Raw genomic sequence first — 26460 nt, 5'->3', positions numbered from 1 at the left:
TCCATGAAGAAAAAGCAAGTTGACATTTTCTTAGAATCGACATGTAAACCTAGACATAAAGCAGGATTTTGAAAAGATCACAAATGTAATTTTAATTTTTGACGCAATTTTTGAAGAAAGGTCCTTAAGTTACATTTGCGTTTATATTTTAGTTCCAAGAAGCTATAGCCATTTAACACTTGCTTAAAGTGAACAAGTAAACCTAGAAGTTAAGTAAGATGTTTGAAAATGTACAAATATGATCTTTATTTTTGAAGAGACATTCTGAATTCTATTCGAGTCATGCGATTGTGTTCAAAGAGTTCGTGTTAACGAATTGTAAGTAAGGAGCGACCCGGCTCAATGGTAACCGAAACTCTAGAAAATGGGTTTTTGATACCAATAGATACATCAAAAGAATCAGATTTCAATGCTGATTTTAAATATATAGTTTAGTCCTACCCATCAAAAGTTACGTGCCTGAGAAAATTTGGCTGATTTTCGGAAAAATGGGAGAAATACTCCCTAAAAGTTATAAAACCTTAATGAAAATCACACCATCATATTCAGCGTATCACAGAACCCTACTATAGAGGTTTCAAGCTCCTATCTAGAAAAATGTGGAATTTTGCTTTTTTTACAAGAAGAAAGATCACGGATGTGTGTTTATTTTTATTTATTTTTTTTTTTTTGTTCCAGGGGTTTTCGTATCGACACAGTGGTCCTATAATATGGTTGGAGGACTTATTGAAACGGAAATTAAAAGTTCTAGTTCCCTTTTTAAGTGACCAAAAAATGGATGGCAACTAGGCCCCCTCCCACGCTCATTTTTTCCAAAGTCACCTGATCAAAATTTTGAGATAGCCATTTTGTTCAACAGGGTTGAAATTATGATAACTATGTCCATTAGGATAACTTAATTCCCCCACAGCTCTCGGGGGAAGGGTTGCAAGTTATAAACTTTGCCCATTGTTTACACATATGGGGCCATTCTGTTGCGGAAAACACACAAAAGTTAGAAAAAATACAATATCATCCTATATTACCTCTACAATACGGCTAAAAATTAAGAGTTCATACACATTTTCAACTAGCTAAGGTTAAGTGTTTTAAATATGAGCCATTCTGTTGCGAAAACACACAAAAGTTAGAAAAAATACAACCTGACCCCCCTAATTGAAGGATATGAATTAGAACCATGGGAAAGTAATTTCATCGTATTTTGTATTTCCCACAAGAGGACACTTTTCAAGTAAAAGTAAAGAGCTACCAAACTAAACCAAAGATATGATGAAATAATAACGAATAATTGTTCAAACTTAAATTTTCTGTATTACGGGAATAGTTTATTTTCGAACCATTATATCTACCAAAGGTTCAATACCTGAGTTAAACTAAGAGGTTTCAATTTCAGGAAAAAGTTACATTTTGACAACATTTGACAATTTACCAAATTTAAAGTTTTGTTTAGTTTCAAAATGTTTTCTGTCACTCATCTTCTTTTAACCATTCACAAACAATACTAAAGAAAACCACTTCCCACGGTTTATTGATTTTAAATTATTAAGAAGGCTATTATTTCATTGGAATATACATTTTACATTTTTAATTTTCATGCTTTAGATAAGTATCTTGTCCTTTTGGTGTAAATTGCAGCTGAAGGCTTAATTCATCATATTTTGCTTATTTTCGTTGGAAAACACATTGAAAAGACATATTATTGAACTCACATCAAACATTGCCGGGCTTGCATTTGAAGAACCTTCCATTATTTTCTATCTTGTCCTCTATTTCAGTATATACTGACTTTTAAAGCTTTTCAACACTCTTAAATATACTGTCCTAACGGTTATTTATTTACGAAATTGTGCAAACTGTTGATTTAGAGCAATAGTTACCTTTCTATATATCAATTAACACTCACTAAAATTGCCACTTTTCACTCGCGGAGAATGATTTCAAAACAATACTTCTTACATCGCATAGACTATTTGTGTCAAACGAGACATCTTCAATGCAGATTAATTAATTGTTACGTTCGATTTTGTTTTGGACACAGGAGAGCATCAATGGGAAGTGAGAATTTCTGTAAAACTATCAAAGATTGATTAGGTGTATGGTGACTTGCTTAGCCTACGTACGAGAAAGAAAAGTTCTTAGGTGTGGAGCCCCCCCACCGCCTCAACCATCGCTCTTGAAATTCTTTGAATTAGGTTAGAGACAGACAAAAAGTTATGTGTATGTTTAGGTTAGGTTAGATTATGTTAGGTTAGGTTAATTTAGGTTAGACTGGCTTAGCATACGTAGCCCCCCACCTCCCCCACCGCCTCAACCATCGCTCTTGAAATCCCTTGAATTAGGTGTAGAGACAGACAAAAGTTAGGTGTATGGTTAGGTTAGGTTAGATTATGTTAGGTTAGGTTAATTAACGGCAGCCTCTTTTGTTAAGGTTTTTTATTTTTTTGGGGGGGGGGCTCCCGCCCCCTCAACAAAAAGTTAGGTGTATGGTTAGGTTAGGTTAGGTTAGATTATGTTAGGTTAGGTTAATTTAGGTTAGACTAGCTCCCCCCCCCCCGGGGGCCACGGGGACTGAAAGCCTACCACGGGTGGGACCCCCACCACCAAGGTTAGGTTACCTAACATCTCAAGGTGACCATCCCCCCCACCCCCGGGGCCACGGGGCCGAAAGCCTGACACGGGTAGGACCCTCACCACCAAGGTCAGGTTAGGTTAGATTAGGTTAAGTTACCTAACATTTCTAGGTTAACTTACATCAGGTTAAGTGGCCGGCCACTTAACCTGATGTAAGTTAACCTAGAAATGTTAGGTAACTTAACCTAATCTAACCTAACCTGACCTTGGTGGTGAGGGTCCTACCCGTGTCAGGCTTTCGGCCCCGTGGCCCCGGGGTTGGGGGGGATGGTCACCTTGAAATGTTAGGTAACATAACCTTGGTGGTGGGGGTCCCACCCGTGGTAGGCTTTCAGTCCCCGTGGCCCCCGGGGGTGGGGGAGCTAGTCTAACCTAAATTAACCTAACCTAACATAATCTAACCTAACCTAACCATACACCTAACTTTTGTTGAGGGGGCGGGAGCCCCCCCCCCCAAAAATAAAAAGCCTTAACAAAAGAGGCTGCCGTTAATTAACCTAACCTAACATAATCTAACCTAACCTAACCATACACCTAACTTTTTGTCTGTCTCTAACCTAATTCAAGGGATTTCAAGAGCGATGGTTGAGGCGGAGGGGGAGGTGGGGGGGGCTACGTAGGCTAAGCTAGTCTAACCTAAATTAACCTAACCTAACATAATCTAACCTAACCTAACCATATACCTAATTTTTTGTCTGTCTCTAACCTAATTCAAGGGATTTCAAGAGCGATGGTTGAGGCGGTGGGGGAGCTCCACACCTAAGAACTTTTCTTTCTCGTACGTAGGCTAAGCTAGTCACCATACACCTAATCAATCTTTGATAGTTTTACAGAAATTCTCACTTCCCATTGATGCTCTCCTGTGTCCAAAACAAAATCGAACGTAACAATTAATTAATCTGCATTGAAGATGTCTCGTTTGACACAAATAGTCCATGCGATGTAAGAAGTATTGTTTTGAAATCATTCTCCGCGAGTGAAAAGTGGCAATTCTAGTGAGTGTTAATTGATATATAGAAAGGTAATGATTGTTCTAAATCAACAGTTTGCACAATTTTGTAAATAAATAACCGTTAGGATAGTATATTTAAGAGTGTTGAAAAGCTTTAAAAGTCAGTATATGCTGAAATAGAGGACAAGATAGAAAATAATGGAAGGTTCTTCAAATGCACGCCTGGCAATGTTTGATGTGAGTTCAATAATATGTCTTTTCAATGTGTTTTCCAACGAAAATAAGCAAAACATGATGAAATAAGCCTTCAGCTGCAATTTACACCAAAAGGACAAGATACTTATCTAAAGCATGAAAATTAAAAATGTAAAATGTATATTTCAATGAAATAATAGCCTTCTTAATAATTTAAAATCAATAAACCGTGGGAAGTGGTTTTCTATATTATTGTTTGTGAATTATTAAAAGAAGATGAGTGACAGAAAACATTTTGAAACTAAACAAAACTTTAAATTTGGTAAATTGTCATATGATGTCAAAATGTAATTTTTTCCTGAAATTGAAACCTCTTAGTTTAACTCAGGTATTGAACCTTTGGTAGATATAATGTTTCGAAAATAAACTATTCCCGTAATACAGAAAATTTAAGTTTGAACAATTATTCGTTATTATTTCATCATATCTTTGGTTTAGTCTGGTAGCTCTTTACTTTTACTCGAAAAGTGTCCTCTTGTGGGAAATACAAAATACGATGAAATTACGTTCCCATGGTTCTAATTCATATCCTTCAATTAGGGGGTCTGGTTGTATTTTTTCTAACTTTTGTGTGTTTACGCAATAGAATGGCTCATATTTAAAACATTTACCCTTTAGCTAGTTGAAAATGTGTATGAATTCTTCATTTTTATCCGTATTGCAGAGGTAATAAAGGAACATTTTGCATTTTTTTCTATCTTTTGTGTGTTTTTGCAACAGAATGGCCCATATATGTAAACAATGGGCAAAGTTTATAACTTGCAGCCCTTCCCCCGAGAGCTGTGGGGGAATTAAGTCATCCTAAAGGACATAGTTATCATAGTTTCAACCCTGCTGAACAAAATGGATATCTCAAAATTTTGATCAGGTGACTTTTGTAAATAAATGAGCGTGGGAGGGGGGCCTAGTTGCCCTCCATTTTTTGGTCACTTAAAAAGGGAACTAGAACTTTTAATTTCCGTTTCAATAAGTCCTCCAACGATATTATAGGACCACTGGGTCGATACGAAAACCCCTGGAACAAAAAAAATAAATAAATAAAAATAAACACACATCCGTGATCTTTCTTCTGGTAAAAAAAGCAAAAGTTCACATTTTTGTAGATAGGAGCTTGAAACCTCTATAGTAGGGTTCTGTGATACGCTGAATATGATGGTGTGATTTTCATTAAGGTTATATAACTTTTAGGGGGTATTTCTCCCATTTTTCAGCAAATCAGCCAAATTTTCTCAGGCACGTAACTTTTGATGGGTAGGACTAAACTATATATTTAAAATCAGCATTGAAATCTGATTCTTTTGATGTATCTATTGGTATCAAAAACCCATTTTCTAGAGTTTCGGTTATCATTGAGTCGGGTCGCTCCTTACTTACAATTCGTTAACACGAACTCTTTGAACACAATCGCATGAATCGAATAGAATTCAGAATGTCTCTTCAAAAATAAAGATCATATTTGTACATTTTCAAACATCTTACTTAAATTCTAGGTTTACCTGTTCACTTTAAGCAAGTGTTAAATGGCTATAGCTTCTTGGAACTAAAATATAAACGCAAATGTAACTTAAGGACTTTTCTTCAAAAATTGTGTTAAAAATTAAAATTACATTTGTGATTTTTTCAAAATCCTGCTTTATGTCTAGGTTTACATGTCGATTCTAAGAAAATGTTAACTTGCTTTTTCTTCATGGAACTAAAGTATAAGCATAATCGTAAGATTCGAGCATAATTCCTAATTTGTCGTAGAAAATAAAAATTACATTTGTGCATTTTGAAAAATCTCACTTTACGTTTCCAGCTTTATAAGTCAAATCCAGGGAAGTATTAACTACTATTGCTTCTTGAAACTAAAATATAAACTCAGTCATAGCTTTCGACTAAAATTTAGGACTTTTCTTCAAAAATTGTGTCAAAAATTAAAATTACATTTTTGATTTTTTCAAAATCCTGCTTTATGTCTAAGTTTACATGTCGTTCTAAGAAAATGTAAACTTGCTTTTTCTTCATGGAACTAAAGTATAAGCATAATCGTAAGATTCAATCAGAATTCCGAATTTGTCGTAGAAAATAAAAATTACATTTGTGCATTTTCAAAAATCTCACTTTACGTTTCCAGCTTTATAAGTCAAATCCAGTGAAGTATTAACTACTTTTACTTCTTGAAACTAAAATATAAACTCAGTCATAGCCTTCGACCAAAATTTAGGACTTTTCTTCAAAAATTGTGTCAAAAATTTAAATTACATTTGTGATTTTTTCAAAATCCTGATTTATGTCTAGGTTTACATGTCGACTCTAAAGGAAATGTCAACTTGCTTTTTCTTCATGGAACTAAAGTATAAGCATATTCGTAAGGTTCGATCAGAATTCCGAATTTGTCGTAGAAAATAAAAATTACATTTGTGCATTTTCAAAAATCTCACTTTACGTTTCCAGCTTTATAAGTCAAATCCAGGGAAGTATTAACTACTTTTACTTCTTGAAACTAAAATATAAACTCAGTCATAGCTTTCGACCAAAATTTAGGACTTTTCTTCAAAAATTGTGTCAAAAATTAAAATTAAATTTGTGATTTTTTCAAAATCCTGCTTTATGTCTAGGTTTACATGTCGACTCTAAAGGAAATGTCAACTTGCTTTATATTCATGGAGCTAAAGTATAAACATAATCGTAAGGTTCGATCAGAATTCCAAATTTGTCGTATAAAATAAAAATTAAATTTCTGCATTTTCCAAAATCTCACTTTACGTTTCGAGCTTCCAGGCAAGTGTTAACTGCTTTAGCTTCTTGAAACTAAAATATAAACTCAGTCGTAGCTTTCGATGAAAATTTAGCACTTTTCTTAAAAAATTGTGTCAAAAATTAAAATTATATTTTGTATTTTTTGAAGATCCTACTTTATGTATAGGTTTACATGTCGATTCTAAGAAAATGTCAACTTGCTTTTTCTTAATGGAACTAAAGTATAAGAATAATCGTAAGATTTGAGCATAATTCCGTATTTTTAGTATAAAATAAAAATTACATTTGTGCATTTTCAAAAATCTCACTTAATGTTTCCAGCTTTATAAGTCAAATCCAGGGAAGTATTAACTACTTTTGCTTCTTCAAACTAAAATATAAACTCAGTCGTAGCTTTCAACCAAAATTTAGGACTTTTCTTAAAAAATTAAGTCAAAAATAAAAATTATATTTGTGATTTTTTAAAAATCCTGCTTTATGTCTAGGTTTACATGTCGACTCTAAGAAAATGTCAACTTGCTTTTTCTTCATGGAACTAAAGTATAAGCATATTCGTAAGGTTCGATCAGAATTCCGAATTTGTCGTAGAAAATAAAAATTACATTTGTGCATTTTCCAAAATCTCACTTTACGTTTCCAGCTTTATAAGTCAAATCCAGGGAAGTATTAACTACTTTTGCTTCTTGAAACTAAAATATAAACTCAGTCATAGCTTTCGACCAAAATTTAGGACTTTTCTTCAAAAATTGTGTCAAAAACTAAAATTACATTTGTGAATTTTTCAAAATCCTGCTTTATGTCTAGGTTTACATGTCGACTCTAAAGGAAATGTCAACTTGCTTTACTTTCATGGAGCTAAAGTATAAGCATAATCGTAAGGTTCGATCAGAATTCCGAATTTGTCGTATAAAATAAAAATTAAATTTCTGCATTTTCCAAAATCTCACTTTACATTTCGAGCTTCCAGGCAAGTGTTAACTGCTTTAGCTTCTTGAAACTAAAATATAAACTCAGTCGTAGCTTTCGATGAAAATTTAGCACTTTTCTTAAAAAATTAAGTCAAAAATAAAAATTATATTTTGTATTTTTTGAAGATCCTGCTTTATGTCTAGGTTTACATGTCGACTCTAAAGGAAATGTCAACTTGCTTTACCTTCATGGAGCTAAAGTATAAGCATAATCGTAAGATTCAATCAGAATTCCTAATTTGTCGTTGAAAATAAAAATTACATTTGTGCATTTTCAAAAATCCCACTTTACGTTTCGAGCTTTATAAGTCAAATCCAGGGAAGTGTCACCTGCCTTAGCTTCTTGAAACTAAAATATAAACTCAGTCGTAGCTTTCGGTGAAAATTTAGGACTTTTCTTAAAAAATTAAGTCAAAAATAAAAATTATATTTTGTAATTTTTTGAAAATCCTACTTTATGTCTAGGTTTACATGTCGTCTCTAAGGAATTGCCAACTTGCTTTATCTTCATGGAACTAAAGTATAAGCATAATCATAATATTCAACCTAAGGAAGGTCTAAGTGTTGTAGAAATAAAATTCTTAGATAGTAATCGACTTGAAATTATCGAAAACTATGTATTGAGTTTCTGAGTTTTTGAATTTCTCAGACCACAATGGTGCATCATGGTACACTTGGTCTTAAATATTTATGTAGTCGGTACAAAATTAACTGTTAATATAATTTTTATTTATAAGCTTTGTTTAACTAATCTGATTCATTTAAATCTTCAAAAATAATTTACTCCTATTAAAAACAACTCACTACGGCACCTAGTCGATCGAGAAGGATACAGCTGTGCATGCCCCCCCCACCAGAGCGGCTGAGCAGTATATACTTACCTATTTAGTAGTGATTAATTAGAAGTATGTTTAAAGAAAATTTACGTTTAAGTAATTATTCAACTTTATTTCTGCTCTCTTTGATTTAAGGTCGTAGCTTTTTACTTTTCATTGAAAAACATAGTTCTTGGAAAGGTTTTTTTCCTGGTTTTATAACAGACATTAAATCTAATACAGGCTTCTATCAATGACATTAAATCTCACTCCGTATGTAAAAAATAATATAAAAACCCACATCTGGCTAATTGATGAATTTTAGACATACAAAATTATAGATAAAATGAAAAATAATAAGTAACCCTGTTTATTACATTTATAGAACACCCCTCAGTATATTCATGAAGACTATACCTTTCCACAGAGCTTTTGACCATAGTGTTCTCGACCTTTTTTAGGATGTATGGGCCGAGTGGGAGCTCACAGAAAATGAGGAGCTTCTTTTGTGTAAATCTGAGATTGTTAGTTCAGATAATGACGACGACGTGGTAGAAGTTCATTATGCATCATCTGGACTATCGTATACATCAGATGATTTGGTAAGGAGGGGGCCCTCAGGGAGACTGTGTGTCGAAGATGATGATCGTCTATGTGTTAATATGCCCACTCTGAGTAATATCGAAACATCCAATGATGATGATGATAGCATTCAACTACATACAATACCGTCACCTCAAATTGAAGAAATTACCATTGAGGACGAGTTAGTGGAGGATGATGAGGTCATATATTTAAAAAGTATTATATATTGATTTGACAGTTGAATAAAAATATATAGAAGAAGGATTTTTTTTTTAACATTGATAAAAAACTTGGCTGTGGACTGATAGTAGGCCTACTCTTTGGAGTGATTTAATGAAACTGAACTATTCATGTACAGAAGTCTCTGCTGGTATCCTTATTCTATTCATATCTAGTATGAGAAAATAAAAATAGCAGAAACAAATTTATTGTATGATTATGGTATACAACTTTTCAAGCATATCAAAAATGGGATTTATCGTAAAATGGTATATGAGAACACTTCCACCATGGTTTCCGTTGTTTAAAATCCTTTTCGTAGAATAACCTCTTATGTTGTCTCTTAAAGGGCCACTTTTTCTCTTCTCTTGGAGCATAATCATAATAATAATCCGAGTTATATCTTGCACTATACACATTTTTCCTTGGGTTTTCACTGCTGTCTTTTACACTATAGAGAAAGCCCTCTTTTACCAGTCTCTTCTTTTGATTCTCCTTTTCTATCATAATAATCCTTCTTTTATCTGAGCTTACTTGCAATCGATATAAATTTCTCCCCATGTCACATATAATTTTTATTCTCGTTTACTCCAGATTCTTCTCATCTGTCTCTACCTCTAAGCTATCTAAACATTCAGTAGGTTCATGTGAATACTCAAAATCATGAAAATGTCCTTTACAAATAGAACAGTTGCAATAAAAGGATATTTCTAACTCAACTTGTTCACTCATGTTATTACACTGCTAACTAAAAACTTAGCGAATTCTATTCACAGACTAAAAAAAATAGAGCAAAATTCCTTTCTTTATATTCACTCCACCGCTACTATGTAAAAAAAGCCCTCTGATTGGCTGAGAAGGAAACACGTGATCTAACTGTTTCCGGGGCACTCATAGCATTTGGCGAGAGCAGTAACAACAAATACTATTTCTGGACACCATGACATTCACGATCGTTTACACAATCAAGTTCTCGGAAATTCACTTCCCCCTCGAGTCCTAGATCAATAACATTGTTCCCGTTAGAATTCAATGCGCATGTGCAACCTTCGTTCCGGAGTTATTACACATAGAAACATCAAATAAATCGACCTTGGAAAAAGAGGTCATTGACCGATTACGCAATCATTCTCCCTAGGGAGGCTATGCCCTTATTTGGGTGTGCAAAAAAGTTATAGGTGGCAGCAGGGGTGCGTGACACGAGTTATAGGGTCACTTCTACTAGTATGGCAAATAAAAATAATTTCGCATAGGGTTTCTGGCAAATCCTCCCAGTGTTAAATTTCCCCTAAAAAGCTCAATTCTCGGAAACTTCCCTCCCCACGTAATATTCTTCCCGTGGAAAATCTCCTCAGCAGAAAATTCATCCCTCCCCCGAAAAATGTACGCATATTTCCTAATAACAAATACTAAACATAAGCAATGGGCAAATTTTACTCACATCCACCTTTTCCCCAAACACCTGCAATCAAAATTTTGAGATAGCCATTTTGTTGAACGTAGCAGAAAGTTATGGAAATTAAGTCTTTGAGCATAACCCTCCCCCCAGAGCATTCAGGGCAAGGGTTGCAAGTTATGCCCGGGGGGTATATAAGGTTTTCATAGTAAGTGTTGTCGTAGAAACTTCAAAAAGGGCTCATTTGATTGGAAATTGAAATGGCTAGTGCCCTTTTTAATTGTCAAAAGTGATTGGAGGGTAACTAACCCCCTCTCACGCCCATCATTTATCCAAAAATATCCGATCGAAATTTTGAGATGGCCATTTTGTTCAACGTAGTTGAAAGTTTTGAAAATTAGGTCTTTGAGGATGATAACCCCCTAAGAGTCCTCAGGGCAAGGGTTATAAGCTATGCCCTGGGGGCATATAAGATCTTTATTGAAAGCTTTGTCGTAGAAACTTAAAAAAGGTTTCGTTCGTTTGGAAGTTCAAAGGGCTAGTGCCCTTTTTTATAGTCGAAAATGGTTTGAGGGCAACTAACCCCCCTCTCACGCCCACCATTTCCTCAAACAAATCCAATCAAAATTTTTAGATAGCCATTTTGTTCAACGTAGCTGAACGTTTTGGAAAACAGGTCTTTGAGGATGAAAACCCCCCACAGCCCTCAGGGCAAGGTTTTTAAGTTATGCCCTGGGAGCATATACGGTTTTTATAGAAAATGTTGTCGTAGAAACTTCAAAAAGGGCTCATTCGAACGGGAATTGAAATGGTTAGTGCCCTTTTTAACAGTCGAAAGTAATTGGAGGGCAACTAACATCCCTCTCATGCCCACCATTTCCCCGGACACATCCAATCAAAATTTTGAGATAGCAATTTTTCCAACGTAGTTGAAAGTTCTGGAATTTATGTCTTTGAGGATACCAAACCCCCCACACCCCACAAGGCTAGGGCTTTAAGTTATGCCCTAGGGGCATATGAAGTTTTTTATAGAAACAGTTGTGGTAGAAACTGAAAAGGGCTCACTCAATTGAAAATTGAAAGGACTAGTGCCCATTTTAAAAGTCGAAAGTGATTGGAGGGTAACTAACCCCCTCTCACGCCCACCATTTCCCCAAACGCATCCGATCAAAAGTTTGATATATTAATTTTCAATGTTCAACGTAATTGTTCAACGTAGTTGAAAATTCTGGAAATTAAGTCCTTGAGGATGACAACCCCCCAAAGCCCTCAGGGCAAGGGTTGTAAGTTATGCCCTGGGGGCATATAAGGATTTTATAAAAATTTTTGTCGTATAAACTTCAAAAAGGGTTCATTTGATTGGAAATTGAAAGGGCTGGTGCCCTTTGTAATAGTCGAAACGTAATTGAGAGCAACTACCCCCCCTCTTACGCCCAACATTTCTCCAAACACATCCAATGAAAATGTTGAGATAGCCAGTTTTTCAACGTAGTTGAAAGTTCTGAAATTTATGTCTTTGAGGATAACAAACCCCCCACACCCCCCAGGGCAAGGGTTGTAAGTTATGCCCTAGGGGCATATATAGTTTTTTATAGAAAAAGTTGTCGTAGAAACTTCAGAAAGGACTCAGTCAATTCTTTCGGACACGTCAGAAAGGACTCAGATAGCCATTTTGTTCAGCGTAGTTGATTTCCAGATAGAAAATATATTTTTGAGGAGGACACTCCCCCACAACCCTCAGAGCAAGGGTTTTAAGTTATGCCCTGGGAGCAAATAAGGTTTTTGTAGAAGGAGTTGTCGTAGAAACTTCAAAACAGGCTAATTCGATTGGAAATTAAAGGGATAGTGCCCTTTTTAATAGTCGAAAATGATTGGAGGGCAACTAGCCCTCCACCACGCCCATCATTCCCCCAAAAACATTCCAATCAAAGTTTTGAGATAGCCATTTTGTTCAGCGTAGTTGATTTCCAGATAGAAAATATATTTTTTAGTAGGACACTCCCCCACAACCCTCAAGGCAAGGGTTTTAAGTTATGCCCTGGGGGCCTATAAGGTTTTTATAGAAGGCGCTGTCGTAGAAACTTCAAAAAAGGCTCATTTGATTGGAAATTCAAAAAGCTAGTGTCCTTTTTAATAGTTGAAAGTGATTGGAGGGTAACTAGCCCCCCCCCACGCCCATTATTCCCCCAAACACACCCAATCAAAATTTTGAGATAGCCATTTTGTTCAGCGTAGTTGATTTCCTAATAGAAAATATGTTTCTGAAGAGGACACTCCCCCACAACCCTCAGGGCAAGGGTTTTAAGTTATACCCTGGGGGCATATAAGGTTTTTATAGAATGCGCTGTCGTAGAAACTTCAAAAAAGGCTCATTTGATTGGAAATCGAGAGTTCTAGTGCCCTTTTTAATAGTCGAAAATGATTGGAAGGCAACTAGCCCCTCCCCCGCTCATCATTCTCCCAAACACATCCAATCAAAATTCTGAGATAGCCATTTTGTTCAGCATAGTTGATTTCCAGATAGAAAATTATTTTTGAGGAGGACACTCCCCCACAACCCTCAGGGCAAGGGTTTTAAGTTATGCCCTGGGGGCATATAAGGTTTTTACAGAAGGCGCTGTCGTAGAAACTTCAAAACAGGCTCATTCGATTGGAAATCGAGGGTTCTAGTTCCCTTGTTGATAGTCGAAAATGATTGGAGGGCAACTAGCCCCCCCCCCGCCCATCATTCCCCCAAACACATCCAATCGAAATTCTGAGATAGCCATTTTGTTCAGCGTAGTTGATTTCCGGATAGAAGATTATTTTTGAGGAGGATACTCTCTCACAACCCTCAGGGCAAGGGTTTTAAGTTATGCCCTGGGGGCATATAAGGTTTTTATAGAAGGCGTTGTCGTAGTAACTTCAAAACAGGCTCATTCGATTGGAAATTAAAGAGCTAGTGCCCTTTTTAATAGTCGAAAGTGATTGGAGTGTAAGTAGCTCACCTCCCCCCCCCCCCACGCCAATTATTCCCCCAAACACATCAAATCAAAATTTTTAGATAGCCATTTTATTCAGCATATTTGATTTCCAGATAGAAATTATTTTTTTGAGGAGGACACTCCCCCACAACTCTCAGGGCACGTGTTGTAAGTTATGCGCTGTTGGTATATAAGGTTCTTATAGAAGGCGTACTTGTAGAAACTTCACAACAGGCTCATTCGATTGGAAATTAAAGGGCTAGTGCCCTTTTTAATAGTCGAAAATGATTGGAGGGCAACTCCTCCCCCCCCACTCCCATCATTCCCCCAAACACATCCAATCAAAATTTTGAGATAGCCATTTTGTTCAGCGTAGTTGATTTCCAGTTAGAAAATATATTTTGAGGAGAAAATCCCCCACAACCGTTAGGGCAAGGGTTTTAAGTTATGCCCTGAGGGTATATAAGGTTTTTACAGAAGGCGTTGTCGTAGAAACTTCAAAACAGGTTCATTTGATTGGAAATTAAAGAGCTAGTGTCCTTTTTAATAGTGGAAAGTGATTGGAATATAACTAGCCCCCCCACGCCCATAATTTCTCAAAACACATTCAGTCAAAATTTTCAGATTGCCATTTTGTTCAGCGTAGTTGATTTCCAGATTAGAAAATGTATTTTTGAGGAGGACACTCCCCCACAACCTTCAGAGCAAGAGTTTTAAGTTATGCCCTGGGGGCATATAAGGTTTTTATAGAAGGCGTTGTCGTAGAAACTTCAAAACAGGCTCATTCGATTGGAAATTAAAGGGATAGTGCCCTTTTTAATAGTCGAAAATGATTGGAGGGCAACTAGCCCTCCACCACGCCCATCATTCCCCCAAAAACATTCCAATCAAAGTTTTGAGATAGCCATTTTGTTCAGCGTAGTTGATTTCCAGATAGAAAATATATTTTTGAGGAGGACAGTCCCCCACAACCCTCAGGGCAAGGGTTTTAAGTTATGCCCTGGGGGCATATTAAGTTTTTATAGAAAGTGCTGTCTTAGAAACTTCAAAAAAGGCTCATTCGATTGGAAAATCAAAAAGCTAGTGTCATTTATAATCGTCGAAAGTCAGTGGAGGGCTACTAGCCCCGCCACGCCCATTAGTACCCCTAACAACTCCAGAAAAAACTTTGAGATAGCCACTTTGTTCAGCTTAGTTGACTTCCACATAGAAAATATGTTTCTGAGGAGAACGCTCCCCCACAACCCTCGGGGAAAGGGTTTTAAGTTATGCCCTGGGGGCATATAAGGTTTTTATAGAATGCGCTGTCGTAGAAACTTCAAAAAAGGCTCATTCGATTGGAAATTGAGAGTTCTAGTGCTCTTTTTAATAGTCGAAAATGATTGGAGGGCAACTAGCCCCCCCCCCCACGCACATCATTCCCCCAAACACATCCAATCAAAATTCTGAGATAGCCATTTTATTCAGCATAGTTGATTTCCGGATAGAAAATATATTTATGAGGAGAATACTCCCCCACAGCCATCAGGGCAAGGGTTTTAAGTTATGCCCTGGGGCATATAAGGTTTTTATAGAAGGCGCTGTCGTAGAAACTTCAAAACAGGCTCATTCGATTGGAAATCGAGAGTTCTAGTGCCCTTTTTAATAGTCAAAAATGATTGGAGGGCAACTAGCCCCCCCCCCCACGCCCCTCATTCCCCCAAACACATCCAATCAAAATTTTGAGATAGCCATTTTGTTCAGCGTAGTTGATTTCCGGATAGAAGATTATTTTTGAGGAGGATACTCTCTCACAACCCTCAGGGCAAGGGTTTTAAGTGATGCCCTGGGGCCATATAAGGTTTTTATAGAAGGCGGTGTTTTAGAAAATTCAAAACAGGCTCATTCAATTTGAAATTAAAGGGCTAGTGACCTTTTTAATAGTCGAAAGTGATTGGAGTGTAACTAGCTCACCTCCCCCCCCCCACGCCCATCATTTCCCCAAACACATCCAACCAAAATTTTCAGATAGCCATTTTGTTCAGCGTTGTTCATTTCCACATAGAAAATATATTTTTGAGGAGGACATTCCCCCACAACCCTCAGGGCAAGGGTTTTAAGTTATGCCCTGGGGGCATATAAGGTTTTTATAGAAGGCGTACTAGTAGAAAATTCAAAACAGGCTCATTCGATTGGAAATTAAAGGGCTAGTGCCCTTTTTAATAGTCGAAAATGATTGGAGGGCAACTCCTGCCCCCCCCACTCCCATCATCCCCCCAAATACATCCAATCAAAATTTTGAGATAGCCATTTTGTATAGCGAAGTTGATTTCCAGATAGAAAATACATTTTGAGGAGGAAACTCCCCCAATATCCTTAGGGCAAGGGTTTAAAGTTATGCCCTGGGGGCATATAAGGTTTTTATAGAAGGCGTTGTCGTAGAAACTTCAAAACAGGCTCATTCGATTGGAAATTAAAGAGCTATTGTCCTTTTTAATAGTTGAAAGTGATTGGAGTGTAACTAGCCCCCCACGCCCATGATTTCCCCAAACACATCCAGTCAAAATTTTCAGATTGCTATTTTGTTCAGCGTAGTTGATTTCCAGATTAGAAAATGTATTTTTGAGGAGGAGACTCCCCCACAACCCTCAGGGCAAGAGTTTTAAATTATGACCTGGGGGCATATAAAGTTTTAATGGAAGGCGTTGTCGTATAAACTTCAAAACTGTCTCATTCTATTGGAAATGAAAGGGATAGTGCCCTTTTTAGTGGTCGAAATTGATTGGAGGGCACCTAGCCCCCCCCCCACGCCCATCATTCCCCCAAAAACAATCCAATCAAAATTTTGAGATAGCCATTTTGTTCAGCGTAATTGATTTTCAGATAGAAAATATATTTTGAGGAGGACACTCCCCCACAACCCTCGGGGCACGGGTTTTAAGTTATGCCCTGGGGGCATATAAGGTTTTTATAGAAGGCGTTGTCGTAGAAACTTCAAAACAGGCTCATTCGATTGGAAATTAAAGGGCTAGTGCCGTTTTTAATAATCGAAAGTGATTGGAGTGTACTTAGCCCCCCTCCTCCCCCCACGCCGATCATTCCCCAAACACATCCAATCAAAATTTTGTTCAGCGTAGTTGATTTTCAGATAGAAAATATATTTTTTTGGAGGACACTCCCCCACAACCCTCAGGGCAAGGGTTTTAAGTTATGCCCTGGGGGAATATAAGGTTTTTATAGAAGGCGTTGTTGTAGAAACTTCAAAATAGGCTCATTCGATTGGAAATTAAAGGGCTAGTGCCCTTTTTAATAGTCGAAAGTGATTGGAGTGCAACTAGCCCTCTCCCCCCGACGCCCATCATTTCCCCAAATACCTCCAATCAAAATTTTGAGACAGCCATTTTATTAAACGTAGTCTTAAGTTCTGGAAATTAGGTCTTTGAGGATGACAACTCCCCCACAGCCCTCAATGCAAGGGTTGTAATTTAAGGATTTTCAGAATCCTTCCCATTATTTCTTATGGAAGGGATGCTCGTATAAACTTTAGAGAAGGCTCATTTGACTGAAAATTGAAAATTCTTGTTTACTTTTTAAAATTCAAAATAGTTTGGAGGGTAGCTAGCCCCCCCCTCCTCCAAGCCCTAAATGCATCAGATAAAAATTTTAGAGATATACCTTTTGTTAAAATAGTTCAGTTCTGATAACAAAAAACTCCAGTGTCGACACAGCCCACCAGGGCCCGGGAGTAGGCGTTTTAAGTTATGCCCTGGGGCATAAATTATTAAGGGGGGTTTATAAGTTATGGGAAGGGGTTTTGTATGGGAAGAACACATAGGAAATCTATTATAATTATCCAACTTTAAGGTTAAAATACATACTCTGTGATAGATGCAAAATTGCTTTCGCACAAAAAATCCTATTAAGGTAAATTCCAAACAGTCGAGATCCCTTTGTGTCAGCAAGTGAAATGGTCTAAACCCCCTTATGAGAGCAATTTTATCAATCCATTCATTGTTGTCACTCGCTGTCCACAAGTTATGCAAGCTGTCTATTGTTCATATATAAGGTTTTTATCAAAGAGGTAATCGTTTAGACTTTGAAAAAAGCCTCATTCGATTCAAATTGAAATTTCTAGATCTGTTTTTTTAAGTTAAGAATAATAGGACAGTCAGTACCCCCCCCCATGCCATACAATGTTGAAACTTTTTTCAATTAAAAACTAACAAAATTTAATTAAAAAAAAACTTTCCTAAAAATAAGTTTTTAAAAGAAAAGTAAATGCCATTTTAAAATTAATCTCAGTTTATACAAATACATGTTAAAATTCAAACTCAAAACGACCAGAAATTACTATTAAAGAATAAATGAAACCCAAAACGAACAAAAATTAAATAAACAATCATAGCAAAAAACATACAACAAGTAATAATATAAATGAATAAATAGATCTTAAAGCGAGTAGTGCTTAGATTGAATATGAAAATCAAGCTTAAAACGAAAACAAATGTTTTGCTATTAAAGTATAACTGAAACTTAAAACGAACAGAAATTAAATATACAATCAATGCGAACAAACATACAATATATATTAATGTAAATGAATAAATAAATCTTAAAACGAGTGAAACTTAAAAAGAATATGCAAATCCAGTTTGAATCGAATAAAAATAACTACAAACAGGAGTTTGGGTATCGCCTCACTGCAGAAGCCTAAAACCTTCCGCATCATTGGCGCTTTACTGAAAACAAATTATATTACAAATTTTTTCTTTTGTACTTAATATTGAAAATAAATATTAAAATTATAGTAAAATTTTGAACTTATGGGATTTTATCAATTAATATCATTATGCAGCAAATATTCAGTTTAATTTGTTAGTTCCTTTCAAGATTGGTCAAGGCAAATATAGTTTCACTACAACATAACTTGAATACTGTCCCCTTATTTAACTGTAAAAACCTAAAGCCTTCTGCGTCATTAGTGCTTCACTGAAAACGAAATACTCGTATATTAAAAATTTATTATTTTCCAGTTCTTACAGCATTGAAAATGAAAATAAAATTACAGTGAAAAAAAAGTCTTGAACTGATGGATCTTTCAACAATTAATATCATTATATATCTAATATTCAATTTGATTTTGTTTATACTTTCCAAGACTGTTCAAGACTCATATAGTTTTGCTATTTTTTTTAACTCTGCCATTTTTTCTAACTAATCATGTTAGTTTGTTATGAAAACATTCTATAGCTTCTAGGCATTTCTATTTCAGCGAAAAACTGCACCTCAAACTTTGTGGAACATGCATTTTATTGCATGAAACACCAAAATATAATAAAATGTCAAGTTTCGGAGTGTTCCACCACTCGCAAGCAAGTGCCATTGGTATTTTTGAATCCGCATGGTCAATTTAGGGGGTGGAGGGTAGGCTAAATCTTATAGCAGCCCCATTCCGTCGTGGTATGATTCACATTTTCAACACCTGGCGTCCGGACTATCATATAATCTACCAAGCATACAACTACCCCAAATCAGTATCAATAAATAAATGAAACCCAAAACAGAACAAAAATTTAAATAAATGTTAGAGTCAAACTCAAAATGAGCATATATTAATATGAGTAGGGTTCAAAACCCCTATGCTTTCTAAAAGCCAGAATATAATTTTTACTTTACTGAAAAAAATTCAAATGAGTTTACTGAAAAAAAATGTGCATTGTCAATTTAATATACATATGCTGATATTTATTCCCTAAAATCTTAATTAATTTTTGATTTCTCAAAGTTACAAAAGTGAAAACATTTGAAAGAATTGTTTTTAGTAAAGCGCCAATGACGCAGTAGGTTTTAGGCTTCTGCAGTGAGGCGATACACAAATTCTTGTTTTTAGTTATTTTTATTCGATCCAAACTGGATTTACATATTATTTTTAAGTTTCACTCGTTTTAAGATTTATTTATTCATTTACATTAATATATATTGTATGTTTGTTCGCACTGATTTTTTATTTAATTTCTGTTCGTTTTATGTTTCATTTATACTTTAATAGCAAAATATTTGTTTTCGTTTTAAGCTTGATTTTCATATCCAATCTAAGCATTACTCGCTTTAAGATCTATTTATTCATTTATATCATTACTTGTTGTATGTTTTTGCTATGATTGTTTATTTGATTTCTGTTCGTTTTGTGTTTCATTTATTCTTTAATAGTAATTTTTGGTCGTTTTGAGTTTTAATTTTAACAGTTATTCGTATCAACTGAGCTTAAGTTTAATATTGCCTTTAATTTTATTTTAAAAACTTATTTTTAGGAAATTTTTTTTTTTAATTAATAAAGGAAGGGGACAACGGCCTCATATACGGAATAGTTTCTTGTTTAGAGTTTTAATGTTTCTCCTTACTTTCAGTTGGAAAAACTTGCTTTTTTATTAAATTTCTAATCGTTTTTCAAATAATGTCAGTAAATATGGCTCCCTCTCCAAAATATGTCTGTATGCTTCCTAATAACAAATACTGTAGGTACAGAATGGGGAAATTTTATAACTTACAGACCCTTCCCCAAGGGCAATGGAGCCTCATGTTACCCCATAAGGTATAATTAATTTATCTTTCAACTATGCTGAGCAATATGGCAATCTCAAAATTTTGATCGGCTGACTTTGGGGGAAAAGGGGCCTAGGAGGCTAGGAGGGGCGCTAGGTGTCCTACAACCATTTTGGTAACTTCAAATGGGAATTAGAACTTTTAATTTACGTTTGAATACAGCCTCTATCGATCTCCTATGGCAATTGGTGTGATAAGATAACCCCTGGGAACAAAAAAACAAATAAACACGCATCAGTGATCTTTATTCTGGCAAAAAAAAGAAGAGTAAAACTGAAAATTTATGCAGATGGGAACTTGAAACCTCTACAGTAAGATTCTCTGATACGCTGGATCTGATGGTACAGTTTTCATCAAGATTTTTTGACTTTTCGAGGGTGTTTCCTCCCTTTTTCGAAAATCAGGCAATTTTCCTCAGATTTTTAGCTTCTGACATGACTTGCCTCCAACCACGCATTGCACTTCAGGCTGAAGGCATTGGAGCAGGAGATCTCTTCTTGCTCAACGAAAACCTTTGGTCAGCATGCAAAAGTTTTTTTTCCACTTTCAGTTACTATTCAGCTGAGTCACTCCTTACTTACAGTTTACTACCACAAACTGTTTGGTTGATAAAGATTACTCTTTACTTATCGCTCATTACAATGAACGGCTTGGAACCATTACTAATACTTGTTTGAAGAATGGGATATGTATAGAGGGAGAGCTTGGATGTTCACTTTCTGAAGGATATGACTCATTTTGGAGGAGATGGCTCTAAAAATTGAGAAAGTTTTAATAGGTTTTTCATTTACACTTTGTTTTTGGAGAAAGGCGGGAGGTGGTATCTAGAAATCCCACATTTCGAACCCTCGCTTTAGCTATGTTGTTACTTTTGCTCTAGACTCATCAAGCTGTGCTTGTAGGTTGTTCGATGTGTTGAAACATCAGACAGCATCCAGCACGACGCATGTGGCAAAGCAACACAGAAAAGCAAGTTATATTGTAATAAATGTTGAGTTTTTTTCCCAGTCTTCAATTAGACTGGGAAAAAAGAAGGGACTGTAAACACTTTTAAGTCTACTAGAGACCTACCATAGCCGCATAGTAAAACAGTAGCCCTTGTGTCATCCAAAGATTGGCTTTAAGACAAAAAAGCAAAAACGAACCTGTAAAATCCTTGATTTATTCATTAGAGCCGATCCGGCAGTTTGAAATCTTTCCATATCTTTAAATATTTGGATGGTTCTGAAATGTTCAGAGTCGACAAGCCGAAATGACGTAATGTTCACAAAGTTATAGTTGAACTCCTCTAAGTCGTATGTTTCAGCATCCTGGAAATACATATTATGAATAGGGGTCGGCACCGTTTCTGTTTTTGGCTAAAATAGAAACGGTAAAAAATGGCAATTAAAAAATAGAACAGAAAGAGATTCTAAAAGAAACGAGGAAAAAAACGGAATTCCGTTTCTTTTTTTTCATATTTTTTTTAAAGAAAAACAGAAACGGTCCGTTTTTTCTTTTTAACGGTCGTTTTAACAGATATTTCCGTTTTTTCTGTTTTTTAGGCTTATGAGAGTAAAAGAACGTTGGCAAACATTGATTAATAAAAAACATCAAATATAAAAAAGACCAAACATTCAAAACAGCCACATAAATCAAAACTTATCACTTAGAAACATTCGAAGTTCAAGTGACTTTGCAGTCATTTGTGAGCACTGCTTTCGAGTAAAGTGCCCAGCAATACTATATGCACTCTCACTTGGTATTGAAGCAGCAGGCACTGCGAGATTCATACACGCAATTTCATTTAACTCTGGGTAAGTGTAGAAACAGTCAGTCCAAAATTCTAGTGGATCAGAATGTTTTTTTTTTCTGATCTACGTCTTTCACTCAAGAACACTGGAACTCTCTCTTCATATGCCCTAATAATATTTGCTGCTGCGCGGGAAGTGCTTATATTGTTAGCATTTTGATTTGAAGAGTTCATTCGAAGCCCAGTCGTGCCGAGAAACTTAGCAAACAAGCTGTCTTCTTGATGTGAAGTCGGTGATGCATTTTCGTTAATCTTTGTCTTGATAGGAGTGACGTCACTTGGGAGAGATGCAGAGTTCAATTGAATTTGAAGGGGTTCTTCTGTATTTCTCTTCCTGGAAATGAAATGCTGGAGAAGTGAAGAGACGGACTGACGAGCTGAATCTCTGTCTATATTGTTCATTTTTTCGTAGATTGTAGGGTAAAAAAAAAAAAAAAAAAACAGCTCTTGTGAAGAGTAGCATAACAAACCTAGGACTGTTTAAAAATATCTCCTGGGTTGGACAGCTAATAATTCCTTCAGGTTATTGACTGACTCAGGAATGGCATTACTATATGACGTCTCACAAAATAACTGAAGTCCTTCAATCATTAGCACAACTTTTCTTGCCGAAATATAATTATACCTACTAGTTATCACCGTTGCCTGTTTGAACAGGCGAAGAACCTCAATGACAGCTTCCACAACGGACCACTCATTGTTGATAAGTTCGAGCTCTCTGATTTTAGCGTCACAAAGGCTTCGGTTGAAGAAATTGCGCAGTGGTTCTTTACGGGTACAATACATTTCTATCATAGTAAGGGTGCTGTTCCATCGAACATTCATGTCCTTTGTGATGGATGGACTAAGATTATGTGTCTCTATACATGGCAAGTGTCCAAATCCAATAAAAGTCGCAAGAATGCGATATGATTGTATTTGCAACCAAAACACGGAAAATGAACAAAAATGGGTATAAGAAAAACAGAAACGGCAAAAACGATAAAAAAAACAGAACAGAAACAAAAACGATAATGAAAGAAAACGGCTACCTGTTTTCTGTTTTTTCGTTTTCTAAAAAAAGAACAGAACAGAAAACGGAGAAAACGGTGGAAGAAAAACTGAAACAGAAACGGAAACAGAAACGTTGCCGACACCTAGTTATGAAGTGAAATCAATTTTCTGTGGCCGTGCTCAAATTTTGAAATACCGTCATCTTTGTGCTGTGTTTTCAATTAGAAAGATTTTGTCACAGCTGCTGTTAAGTAGGACATTAGGCTGGATATATCAAGCAACTTTTTTATCCATTTAAATTCGCTAGTACACTAATTCTATTTGTCAACTTAATCGAAAGTTTTAGGAGCTAGTTCTTCCTGTTTTTTTCTTAGTTTGTCTGTTTGCATTTCACACCCATTCATTCCACTCAAATAGATGAGATCTCGAATTACGGTTAGTAGTAACAGAATTAAACCCATTTGCGGAAATAATTTCGCATTCACCTCGTCCGAAACAAACCTAAATAAAAAAAAACTTTTTATAGCAAATCAATCAACCTTTTACCTTAATTTCTAATTAAATCTATGTTCTATGCAGGTACCTAAGTATGTTTTCCAGCACCAGGAAAATATCAGCTATGCCTCAATCCCTTTAACAGTCAAAGTAGATGCCATATTTAGTGACAAATAAACCCTTTAGCTGCAGCACTAGGCCTACATACCTTCAAGCCTCTGATAAAGACAACCCACCTTTAGGGAAAAACCAATTGAACTAAATACAAAACCACCTTATTAAATAATAGATCTCCGATTGCTTGGATAACTTTTCTTCCTTACAAATTGCGTGTTTTTTTTTTTGAAACAGTTCGTGGTAACGAACTGTAAGTAAGGAGTGACCTGGCTCAATAGTAACCGAAACTCTAAAAAACGGAATTTTGATACCAATAGATACATCAAAAGAAAAAAACTTTTATGCTGAATTCAAATATATAAGTTTATCAAGTTTAGTCTTACCAATCAAAAAGCTACGCGCCTGAGAAAATTTGCCTTATTTTCGAAAAAAGATGGAAACACCCCCTAAAAGTCATAGAACCTTAATGAAAATAACACCCTCAGGTTCAGCGTATCAGAGAACCCCACAGTAGAGGTTTCAAGCTCCTATCTGCAAAATATAGAATTTTTTATTTTTTGCCAGAAGAAAGATCACGGATGCGTGTTTATTTGTTTTGTTTTTTTTCCTTTCCCCAGGGGTTATACTATCGACTCAGTGGTCCTAGAATATCGCACGAGGGCTCATTCAAACGGAAGTTAAAAGTTATAGTGCCCTTTTTAAGGGACCAAAAATAGAGGGCAACTAGGCCCCTTCCCACGCTCATTTTTTTCCCCAAAATTACCCGATCAAAATTTTGAGATACCCATTTTGTTCAGAATGGTCGAAAAATATAATAACTAAGTCTTAGAGGATGATTAATCCCCCACAGTCCTCAGGGGAAGCGCTGCAATTTATGAACTTTGCCCAATGTTTACGCATAGTATTGGTTATTGGGAAGTATACAGACATTTTGAGGGGGATTTTTTTTGGTATTGGGGGAGGGTGGGTGGGTCGGGGTTTACTTGGGAGCATTTTTCCAAGGAAGAAGTTTTAATGGGGGAAGGGACATTGCTATGAAGGGCGCACAGGATTTCCCAGCATTATTTAAAAAACAACAAGAAATTACTTAAAAAAACAAGTTTTTCAACTGAAAGTAAGGAGCACTTCAAAACTTAAAACGAACAGAAATTATTACGTAACCTATGTGATTGGGTTTTCCCCCTAGTCAATACCTCGCTCTTTATGCTAAAGTTTTTTTTTGTGATTTCATAAGAGCTATTTATTCTAATTAACGGCCTTTGTGATTAAGGGGTCATTCTTAAAGAATTGGTATAAAATTTGAACTTTAGCGTAAAGAGCGAGGTAGTCACTAAGGGATGAACCCCGTAATATATATATAATAAAAATATACGAATATAGAGGTTCGTTACGTAAATTAATTCGTAAGTTACGTATATTTATTACTAATAAAAACGTTCGTAAATAAAATTAAACAACTTTCGAGAAAGCCATTTAACCAAAAAAAAGCAAAATTAGTTTGCAAATTTGTTTTAATTATTCATGTACGGTGAGCCAAAATCAAAACATGCATTAATTCAAAAATGTTCAGCAATAAAATAAAAAAAAAATTTTTTTGGTTGTTTTTTTAACAACCAAAACTCTAAAAAACAGAATTTTGAAATCAATAGATATATCAAAGGAATTGTGATTTTATTTTGATTTCAAATAATACACATTTCAATAAGTTTAGTCTTACCCATTAAAGGCTACGAGCCTGAGAAAATTTCAAGTGATGTTAATAAAAATCAAGTCAAGTGATGTTAATAAAAATCACACCATCAGATTCAGCGTATCATAGAATCCCTTTGTATATGTTTCAAGCTCCTATCTGCAAAAATGTCTAATTTTGTATTTTTTGCCAGAAGAAAGATCACGGATGGGTGTTTATTGGTTATTCTTATATTTTTTCCCTAGGGGTGATCGTACCGACCCAGTGGCCCTAGAATATCGGGAGAGGACTCATTCGAAAGGAAATTGAAAGTTATAGTACCCTTTTTAAGTGACCGAAAAATTGGAGGACAACTAGACCCCCTCCCCCGCTCCTCTTTCTTCCCAAATGGTCCGATCAAAATTTTGAGGTAGCCATTTTATTCATCATAGTTGAAAGGCCCATTAACCATGCCTTTGGGTAAAACATGACCCCCCTAAAGCCCCAGGGAAAAGTCTTTAAGCTATAAAATTTGCACATTTTTTGGGCATAGTATTTGTTATTGGGATGTATGCATACATTTTCGGGTGTCGGGCGGGGGGGGGGAAAAATTTTATGCTGTTTTTTTTTCCGTGGGGGAAATTCCCATGGGGAGGGAAGTCCATGGAGAGAACTTGCCAGGGGAAATTACACAGTGGGGGAATTGGCCAGAATTCTTATACAAAAATTATTTTTATATGTCTTGCTTTATCTTTTCCGTCTCAATTTTACGCGTGGAGGGGTTAAGAATAATTTTCCGGGGTAAATTTCCACCGGGATTGAATTGTCTAGAGGATATTTTCGTGGGGAACGGGTTTCTCTGTGGAGGTGGGGTCAGATTTCCTGGCATTTTTAAAAAAACGATCAGACATTAAATTTTAAAAAAAACAAATTTTTTCAACGGAAAGTAAGGAGTGACATTAAAATTTAAAACGAACAGAAATTATTACATATATAAAGAGGGTTGCCCCTTCCTCAACTATGCTAAAGTTTGAATTTTGTCCCAATTCATTAATAATGACTCCTTAAACACAAGGGCCTTTTAATTAGAACAATAAGACGCTTTTTTAAAAGTACTAAGAAACTTTAGCGTAAAGACCGAGGTGTTGAGGAGGGGGCAACCCTCTTTATATAATTTATGTTCGTTTTAAGTTTTAATGTTGCTCCTTATTTTCTGTTGAAAAACTTTTTTTTATTTAATTGGTTCTCGGGAAGCGTGAAATTAGGGCAAATAAGCTTAGTAAAAA

General features: G+C 35.8%; 1 protein-coding gene across 1 annotated transcript in view; it reads right to left on the bottom strand.

Moving 5' to 3' along the window:
• Positions 1–5354: 5354 nt before the first annotated feature.
• Positions 5355–26460, bottom strand: part of LOC148955186 (glutamate receptor ionotropic, kainate 1-like) — a 133557-nt gene continuing 112451 nt past the window's right edge. The window contains exons 6-7 of the mRNA XM_089106500.1: positions 21254–21418; positions 5355–5378 (exon numbers count right to left, since the gene is read on the bottom strand). Coding sequence (XP_088962626.1) covers positions 5355–5378; positions 21254–21418 — 189 coding nt within the window. The remainder of the gene's footprint in view (positions 5379–21253; positions 21419–26460) is intronic.

Source organism: Artemia sp. Qi Xiang Cuo, chromosome 2 (genome assembly GCF_049724085.1).
Source record: "Artemia sp. Qi Xiang Cuo chromosome 2, ASM4972408v1, whole genome shotgun sequence".
NCBI lineage: Eukaryota > Metazoa > Arthropoda > Branchiopoda > Anostraca > Artemiidae > Artemia > Artemia sp. Qi Xiang Cuo.
Note: the sequence above shows the minus strand (reverse complement) of the source record. Positions and strands in the feature narration are given on the sequence as shown.